The sequence below is a fragment of the Xenopus laevis genome, chromosome 6L, assembly GCF_017654675.1.
Source record: "Xenopus laevis strain J_2021 chromosome 6L, Xenopus_laevis_v10.1, whole genome shotgun sequence".
In the NCBI taxonomy this organism is placed as follows: domain Eukaryota; kingdom Metazoa; phylum Chordata; class Amphibia; order Anura; family Pipidae; genus Xenopus; species Xenopus laevis.
This window is the reverse complement of record NC_054381.1, coordinates 129,073,913-129,084,304: the sequence shown is the minus strand read 5'-3', so window position 1 is coordinate 129,084,304 and position 10,392 is coordinate 129,073,913. Positions and strand designations below refer to the sequence as shown.

Below are 10,392 nucleotides of genomic sequence, written 5' to 3'. Positions count from 1 at the left end.
TTTACTGATGCCAGCCCTTCTGCTCAACATGATGCTACTTATCTCAGCCTCACAACACACCTTTCCACCCTTGATTATACCCTACTCTACCAAACCTAAACAACCAGATTCCAAGATTCTGGCAAAGCACTCCTTCAGCTAGCAGGTAGCATTTACAAATATCAGGCTCATTGCTACTGGTTTCTTGGAAGGGTAAACTTTGCTCTTTTTATTACATTAAGCCATTTCAATGATGGAATTCTCCACTATGGCTATCTGGATATGTGTCACGTGCCCTCTGGACCAGAAACGATTATTTGCTCCAGAAGGCAAGTTCTCTTAATGGTCACATTATGTACACATTGCTAATATGCTTACTAACAATTTGATCCTGTTAAATAGATCATTCAATTCCCCTAGAGCATGAATTTATTGCAAATTTATTATAATGCTCCTATTTATTTTGTTCAGGAAAAGAAAGTTGCTTTGAAAGAATTATTCAGCGCTTTGGGCGGAAAGTTGTATATGTTGTAGTAGGTGACGGGGCTGAGGAAGAACAAGGAGCCAAAAAGGTAATCATTATGTGCTTTATAATTATTGGAAAATATTCCAGAGTGATAATATATGGATAGGAACAGTATGGATACATCATGTGTATTCCAATATAAATATCTGAAATTTGATTAGCAAGGAAATAAGATGAAACCTGCAGGCAAGATCATAATTGTTTTGTTGATTAAGAATGTTAAATTGTTATTGGCCTTGATCTGAACCGGAGAACATAATATTGAATTTATGAATACTTCTCAAACTAAAGGTTTAAATATAAGCTGACAATGATATTTTTTTGAAAATGTAATGTTTCTATATATTTGATTGTTTCTCTTGTTTTTTTTAGCATTCAATGCCATTTTGGAGAATCACAAGCCACTCTGACCTGATGGCCCTGCACCATGCTTTAGAACTTGAATATTTATAGCAACAAATGGCACTTTGTTTTTCCCTGAAGAGATTTAAAGGATATCTCAAAACATTATTTCCTTTGTCACTATGCAAATTGGTCATTTGTAACAAGCTATAACGGAATCGCCATTGAAAAATCATTGATGTAATATTGCTGGTATTAAGCACGCTGACAAATGGCTACCATGCCCTACAAACATCGAACGTCAGCCATCATCACAGTTCTAGAGACAAAATAAAGGGTTGTTCCTGTGAAGAAAAACTGTATTACCTAGCGTAATCGGAATGAGGGGATCTTCTTCTTAATAAATGGTCCTCTCCATGCAGCTCCATTCTCTCTCTCTGCCTCATTTCCTGAAGAAACGTTTACTGTTTGTCTTCTTGCACCCAAAGTAATAAATCGTATTTATGAATGGACTTAACATACAGATACATGAGGATTTATATGGTAAGGCACGTGAGCTCTAACAGGCTTTTTCATTTGGACTCTAGTCTAACCTGTATACTGTAATTTAAACTATGTACATCACTGAGACAATCATGTACAGAAAGATTTTGTGTAAATTTGTAATAATGGATTCTTTTACATATTGTTTAGGTAAATACTCTTAAAGGGTATCAATGCCTTGGTCAGGCACATATACTGGGCAGTGTGTGTGTGTGTGAGCTGTGGTGCAGTGCCTTAACAAAGCGTTAGATATAAATATGTAGATATATTTTATTTTTATTTTTTTTTAACTGTAGTGGTATTTGTTATGACCAAAAGCATGGATGTCAAGTGTCAATAATCTTTTACCATTACCTCTTTTTAACACTAATGGAAACAGAAAACATGCTTGCTTGTTCATAACTCAAGGGTGACAAGTTAACTAAGCACCAGAGGAAAAAAATATCATCTTAAACTCAATGACATCTTAGGATAGGTCCAAACAGGCATCTGTCTTATTGCATGTACTCACTGTGAGAAAGCATCCAAAAACTATCATTAATATTAGCTTGAGAGAGAAGACACACTAATTAGTATTGGATAAGTGAAAGCTCCAACTTGTGGGAGGCAGTTGACAACCAACGTATGACAATGGAGCTTCTCAGGTGTGGCATGCTGAGGGTGCTACTGCCAGCCTACCTTGGACAATGTGAAGTCTGCCTCCACTTATTTATATTGCTTCTCAGTGGCACAAGCATTAAAGCATTTCCTCGTGGCCCTATCCTTTCTGTGGCACATACTTGAGTGCTTACCCTCAGCACTGTTGTGCTTCAAATCTTAATAACTTGCAATAAAGACAGAACATTTTTCTAGTAACAGGAGTGCCTCTTTTTATCTCAGCTATTCCCCTATCTTGTCTATATCGTTCTTGTTGTCTCTTATCCTCTTGTTTATGTTGGTACACATTCAATGCACCTAGTAAAATATCCAATTAGTAAGAGAGGTCCACCAATTTGTATACTTAAAAGAGGATCATCATGCTGTGGTTGATTGATGATGGCCGGTTTGAATGCGAGCTACTGAATTAAGGTACAATATGTTCCTCTTTATTCCCTTATATCTCATCAGCTCTCTTGTATTTGAATCAAGATGTGGTTGTCCTGCAGAATACTAATTGAAAGTTCTGTTATATAGCATTAATTCATACACTGTGCTGAATGGTTCAGTGTAAAGCTTTCTCTATGCAATAGTTTTCCCCTGCAATGATCATAATAATCATTGGGGCTGACAACGTAAGGTACAGATATGCAATCCATTATCTGAAAACCCGTTATCCTGAAAGCTCAGAATTATAGAAAGGTCATCTCCCAAAGACTCAATTTTATCCAAATAATCCAATTTTTTTTTAATTATTTTTTCTCTGTAATAATAAAACAGTAACTTGTACTTGATCCAAACTAAGATATAATTATTTAATGTTTAAATTATTTTCTTGTAGGCTTAAGGTATGGAGATCGAAATGAGCATTCTGGATAACAGGTTCCATACATGTATAATTATTTACATGATGTTACAGTAAGCTAAAAAAAAAAAAAGCCATTCTGGGCTTAATCGCACACAGTAGACATTCAATGTCATTTTTTAGTTGCTGAATAAAGTCTCTTACTTAACCCAATGTTCATTTTAAATTCATTAGATGCCAATTAACAGAGCTTTCACTTTACTTGAGCAAAAACAATTGACTGGAGACAATTGGGCTCATTTATCAACACTGGGCAAATTTGCCCATGGTCAGTTACCTATAGCAACCAATCAGTGATTAGCTTTTTAAAGCCAGCTGCAATTTGATTGGTTGCCATGAGTTAATGCCCATGAGCAAATTAGCCCAGTGTTGGTAAATTACCCCCAATGGTACCAAAAAGGAAATAAATTATAATTTTGGGAGGAATTGAGCATTAAAGCAAATCTTTATAATTATTTGCAGGGTAAATTCTAAGGTAGGAGGCCTGTAAAGCATCAGGCTAATTACTCTCAATGTGAGAACCTGCCTGGCAGGCCTTGGGATTAGTAAAAGAAAATAAGTTGCACCTGCAATTTACCAGGTAATATGAATTATCACTTTTCAACAATTTCTCATCTATTTAACATTCACCTTCTGAGTTTACTATTCTGAACTGCAGTCATCTATTCTTTGGCATAAATGGTACATTCAAGGGGTAATTCAGTAGTATCGCAAGCTTATTTCCTTTCTCAGCACTTTTCACTTCAGCCTTACAAAGGGTTTAGAGATCTCTTTAGTCACACATGTTTACCTTTCTGTTTCTGCTTGCTTGGAACACTAGCTCCACACTGTAGCTATACACTAGAAAAACTAGCTTGGGACTAAACAAAAGCAAACTCCTCCCAGCAGAGGACTCGTATTGCTGCTAGAATCAGTCATTTTTGGATTTGACAAATAGCTTTGTTACCAACAGTGTAAAGTAGTGTTTATGTTCTGCTGAGAAGAATACACAGGGATTTTTTTAACAGTCCTTATTCAGACATGTTGGCCTTATTGTACGAAAGATGTGTGCTCTGTACGGAAAATGCAAATGTGTACAGGTTTTTTTTTTCTTTTCATCCAATTTTGTGTTAAATTAATAAATTTTAATTTGTGAAATATTAATTAAATTGTGCTTAATTTTATTTTTTACATGTACTTATTGTAATTATTGTATTACTTGGACGTTGTTTTTTGGGGGGAGCTTCTGTAAGAGGAAAAAAAATCTAGAAAAGTTGAAGAAAATAAATCAGCTGAAATAAAATTGGAAGAGTAAATTACTAAATGTGCAAGCTGTTTTATTATCACCACATATGATATACAGCATATATGATGCTTAATAGCATAACTACGAAAAAACAAAGAATACATCGCCAATGAGTTGTGGTTCTGAATTTGACCCTGAGGAAATTTTGGATTCAGCCGTTTTGGCCCACAATTATGTACAGAATTAATTATCTCATTAAAATTACATTTTAGAAAGGAATTTTAGTAGGGCCCATGCTCAACAACACAGAGGCACACATTGATGGGGCTCTCTTGTATAATCACTGTAATTAAATTGTGAATTTTTAGTTCAAATGTTTGTAAAGTTTTGGCTAAAATGGGGTATTGCAGGTCACTGTAAATAACAAGCTATAAAATCAATTGTGCACCCACACTGTTTTTTCATGAAACTCCCCAGAAAGAAAAACTGAATTCCATTGTTTAATCATGTCCAAATGCCTTATTGCCAAAATATATTTCCTGCTTTAAAAGAGCCAATAAAAATTATTTTATTGATGTTTCTGCATAACTGGTACCTGTTATCCAGAATGCTCAGGACCTGGGTTTTTTTGGATAACGGATCTTTCCATAACTTGTATCTTCACATCTTAAGTCTACTAGAAAATGAACAAACCTTAAACGAAACCAATAGGCTGGTTTCGCTGCCAGTAAGGATTCATTATTTCTTTTGGATCAAGTACAAGGTACTGTTTTACTATTACAGAGGAAAAGGAAATATTTTTAAAAAATTTGGATTATTCTGATAAAATGGAGTCTATGGGAGACGATCTTCGGAGCTTTCTGGATAATGGGTTTCCAGATAATGGTTCCCATACGTGTGCAAGAACAAAGAACAGGTTTTGAACATAAAAGTCATCAGCCCCTGGAGGAACAACATCTGAGCGAAATCGCAGTATCGGGATATAGTAGGCTTAATAAGGTTATCGTATTTTATACAGTATTTCAGTCATCACCACCTCCACCTAATTATAATTCTACAGTAGTTTACCTCTCAAACTCTGCCTTATGGTATTTTTCCAATATTTTGTCACTTTCCATAGTTTCCCTTTAGTATTTTTTTATAATCATCTGCTGTCTTCAAATTTCCTTCAATCTACCTAAGGCAGAGTGTTCTTGGTACAAACACAAGGTTAAAAATGTACAGAAACATATCTTATCACTCATGCTGCTATAAATCTAACAATATCTAAGGAAACAAACCTTACTTTAACTGGAAAATCAGGCTGTGAGTCCAGAAATATATAGAAACCAAGCAAGTATTTACCATAAATTTCTCTCTGATCTTTGAGCTGAGTCCTATACAAATACTCTGTGACCCAAACAGATTCCTCATCCTATGGGAACATTATATATGTAAATCTTTAACTCAGGGTGAAAATGATTAAGTTGAGTATTAAATGTATGCAATAAAATATGAAACAAAACATGCAAAAAATGAAATCGCTAATTTATAAAAGTAAACTCTTTGAAAGCTCTGTACGCAGCGAAAATATTACCACGTGATTTCAATCTCCAAGTATTTCAGACCTTGAGTAATGCAACACATTTATTTGTTAAATGCTGTATATCGATCTCGCATTAAAATTTCGCTAAGAATAAAACATGAAAAATACGCCAACAAATGCTGGCGAATAATAGCAAGAACTATTGCCTTGATATGGCTATAGTTGCAGGGTTCCACCAATGCAACATTTGCAGCTTTGTGAAAGAAGTGTGAAGCAAAGGACATTTTTGTTTATAAGAATAACTTGCAAACCTTTTGCAAATTCAGCAGCATCAGTTTGTGTTATAATTGTAGGGACATTGAGGTTAACTCACAACCATTGCTGTGTGGTGACTCATTCATTTATGTCAGGGGTCCCCAACTTTTTTTAACCGTGAGCAACATTCAGATGGAAAAAGAATTGATGAGCAACACAGGCATGAAAAATGTTCTTGTTGGTTCAAAAAAAAGTGTTGTTATTGGCCATTTGGTAGAGCCTATGTGGACTGGCAGCCAACAGGAGGTTCTGTTTGGTTCAGGCTCCGGGTTCCTCAGGGGTGAATCGTTACTTCCTCCCTTTTGGGAGTTGGTTGGACAACTTGCAGTAAGTGCCAATTGGAAAGTCTCAAATCACACAATACCGAGAAAAAAAAAATGCTAGTAGTAATGAGAATACCTATAACCATGTTAGGAATCAACTGATCTCCTCACATTTTATGTAACTCTTGTTTGTATTACAGCAAGTATATGAATGGGAATGTCACCTAAAAGTTACTATTTTGTAGATGAATATCATTTGTAAAGTTTCTCATCTAAATTTTATTACAGAGATTTAATTTTTACATGATCACAGTCAGTTGGAATTATGTAGAAAGGCGGATAAGCCAGGAAATGTTGTAGATGTTTGGAAAATAATAAAAACAGCATAGTAGCTGATAAACACATTTTAAATGGATGCCCGTATGTTCCATCCATTTGTTTCATTCTTCTCATTGATTAAATAAAACTGTCTACAAAAAAAAAACAATTATAAAAAAAAAGGCGGATAAGCATTATCTAAACAAAACAATTTTTTCAAAACAAACATGCCTTATTCCACTGATTGATGTAAACAAGTTAATTCCAGAGAGCTATCACCCAAGATCAAGAAGTTTTAATGGAAAATCACCTCTTTCTATATTTTGAGAATTCTGAAAGTTTACAGCTTGTTCTGTTGGAGCTTCTGCATCATGATGGATGTATTTGGATTGTCCATCTGTCCATCTGTATTGCTGCAGTTCACTGGTTGCAGAACCAAACTTATTTCATCGTCAATTTGATAATATGGCTTCATCCACAATACAGATTGATCCAAACCCATAGTTATAGGGCATTGCTTGCCTTGCAATTGTCCTTCTTGATCTTCAAAACTGTCATTTGTTGTATTTGCATACCCTGCAAAATAAAAATGATGTTCTGAATGTATACATCAGGAAATCTATTTAACATACAGGGAAATGTAACATTCATGTACACCTTACTGTAAATGATAAGGATTATATTAGTCACCGAGGGGTTCTGTGACCATATAAAGGCACAAGGCTGCAGGCTGAGTTACTCTATACAAGGAACTCTGAGTATCACTCATATTTTATGAGTTATATGAAAACTTTTCTGAATTATATGCACAATGCTGCATATCACTCCTGTATAAGGGATAATGTACCAACATGTGGACTTCTATAATATAATAACACACAAGTTAATTGAGTGGTACTGTGACAAGATAGTGCTTTGTAGCATCTAACATACATACTGTACCTCTTTCATTAGATGTTTCTGATTGTGTATCAGCATTATTTGATTGGGTACTTGAAGATTGGGAGGATGTGCTCTCTAATATGTTTGGTGTAGAAGGCCTTAAAGATACTGTTGAATCCCGCCTTCTACAGAAGACAGAATGCAGTAAAGCAGAATTGGTGCAGCCAACTTAGATAATAAAAAAATGCCAAGAAAATTTAGGGCACCTTGTTATTTCATGTCTTTAGTTATCATTTTAACATTCTAGTCTAGTCTGCCCCTGTTAACAGTCCCAAAAGACAGCTTTGTTCCTTGGTTGTATTATTTTCTATTTGTTATCCCTGTTGCTATGAAACAACCTAATTGCATTTAGGGATTTTGATTTTTGATGTTTCTTAATCAGATAATTTTCAGTTGCCATGTTTCCTTAAATACTTCTACATAGCAACTATATATCCATTAAGTCAAAAGGCCAAAGAAAGTAAAAATTCATGAAAGAATATAAACATGCCTCTTGCTCTGTTTAACCTCAATCATTTCAATGTGCACTTGTAAATCAAACAAATATAAACGCACACCGACAAAACCCCTGCATTCTCTTTTTATGTCTAACAATTAAAAGTACATTTCCATTCTTTCTTGTTTCTCTTTGTCTAAATGTTTACTCCAGTGTTCGGTCCTAAATTCTTCAAGGGTGCAATTACCCAAATTGACTGGATGGTTTTGTGACAGGACAAGAGCAATAGTTGGCAATTTTGAAAACCTTTGGCCCCACTGAGTGCAAATACATTATTTGTGAGAAGGAAATCCTGAACAGGTCTCCTTTACAGCCCCTGTCATAATTCAGTTGTACGATGACTAACTATAGGCCACAATTTATTTATAAATACAAAGTTACCCTGGCATATTCTGCCCTCTGGGCCTTTATTTTCTGCATGGTGACAAATACCACACAACATTTTCTTAGCTCTGAAGAAAGCCTTCTGAAGTCACCATAAGGGAATTTATGTTTGGCGGAGCCTCTAGGGCAGAGGCACACAACTTGTTTACCCATGAGCCACATTCAAATGTAAAAAGAGTGGGGGAGCAACACAAGCATAAAGTAGATCCAGAGGGCACCAAATAAGGTCAGTAATTGGCTATAAGGTAGCCCCTAAGTGGACTGACAGCCTACAGGAGTCTCTATTTGGCAACACATTGGGGCAAATTCACTAAAGTGCAAAGCGGCTAATGCTAGCGCAAATTCGTCAGCGTGACGTCATTTCGTTACTACGCTGATTTACTAATGGGTGTTGGCGTAAATTCGCTAGCGAAGTGGACCTACTCTAGTGCTACTTTGCAACCTTACACCAGACGAAGTTGCTCTATGGCGAAAGGACGTAACTACGCTAATTCACTAACTTGCGCGTTTTACTGAATGTTACACTGCCTAGGGTGCCTGCCCGGCTTGGCCTGGCTCTGTCATTCAGATATAGTTCAATATGAGAAGTCTACTCCTGCTACCTCTCATTAACTTGAGTGGGGAACCATCTTACAATTCTTTGACTAAAAATGCTGTTATGTGCATTTTTGAGCCAAGAACTGACTGCACCTGTAGTGTCAGGCATTGCTATTGTAGTCAATGGGACATTTCAGGTGCTAAATTACACTGGTAGAAAAATAGCCCCATGCAGGGCCGGACTGGGAGGAAAAAGCAGCCCTGGCAAAAGTATAAAAGCAGCCCATGTATTCACACACACACAAAGCACAGTATATTTCCAACCCCAAGGTTAACTAGAACTAGTGTTTATTAATAGATATTTTAAGAATCCAATCACATATAATCCCCAAAAATATTATACATTCTATGTGCTGGAACTGGCCCTTGCAACAAATATCTCACCCTAGTTACTATCACAACAATTCTATCATTATTCTATTAGTGGGCCTATACTTACAGCATATTCTAAATTTTCCTTTGTGTGCCCCCAGCTAGACTATGCACCCTGGCAGATAAGGACTTTAATTTCCATTTGTTTCACAGTGCCAAAGTGTGGTATACTTGAAGAGACAAGGCTGCCTCATGCAACAGCTCATTTACATTTGATTGGCTCATTTGCATATTAAAAACAGACATAATTAGCATTTTTAGGCAAGCTTTTCTAAGCAACTTTTCAATTGGTCTAATATATCGGTTATTTGGATTTAATTAGCATTTCCATTATATTATATCCAGTCTAGATGTCCACTCAGAAATCCTAACAGAACCAACCAACTTTGCTTTAAGCCTACTTAACCGAGTTGACAAAAAGCACGGAAACAGTGCTGAAAGTAGGCCACAAGTGAGGTGTGGGTGGAAAGGGCCAGAACACCCCACTATAAAGTATAATAAACACAAAGTTAACAAATATTAAAAGTTAAATTTTCTCTCGTCAGTAAAAGCAACTCCCCATCACCAGCTTGGGGGCTCAGTCGGAGCCGCGCCTGTTATTGCAAGTATATAAATGTGGGCTAAAGTAAACCATCAGGTAGACACTTCTGCACTCAGTTTACACATCCTCAGATGGGATCACCTTAAATGGATCACCATACCTTCATAACATACATTAAAAAACTTTACAAGGTTTTTATGGCACCGAAATGGATTGATGTTACCATCAAACTGAACTGGATTAGTTACCATCACATAGAAGGGATAGTATTATTAATAGAAAAAGAAAAATAATCATTGGAAAAATATGAATTTTGGGGAAATGTGGGGAAATGGCATTCTGTATATTGAAACTTTCTGGGTAGTGGGTTAAATAGATATCATACTATTAAATATTATTGCCTAAACTTCCTAGTATCTTCAGATTGCATTAATCTGCTATAAGATAGATAGTATGGATATGGCACCTGTTATCTATATGCTCGGAACCTGGGGTTTTCTGGATAACAGATCCTTTCGGAATT

General features: G+C 35.9%; 1 protein-coding gene across 9 annotated transcripts in view; it reads left to right on the top strand.

The window, feature by feature from the left end:
* Positions 1-4,189, top strand: part of eya1.L (EYA transcriptional coactivator and phosphatase 1 L homeolog) — an 80,128-nt gene extending 75,939 nt beyond the window's left edge. For 8 of the 9 annotated variants that reach the window (XM_041565360.1, XM_018241513.2, XM_041565361.1 and 5 more), the window contains 2 exons: positions 451-551; positions 878-4,189. In XM_041565360.1, the coding sequence (XP_041421294.1) occupies positions 451-551; positions 878-958 (182 nt within the window). In that variant the 3' untranslated portion in view covers positions 959-4,189. 9 annotated transcript variants of the gene reach the window in all.
* Positions 4,190-10,392: the final 6,203 nt, after the last annotated feature.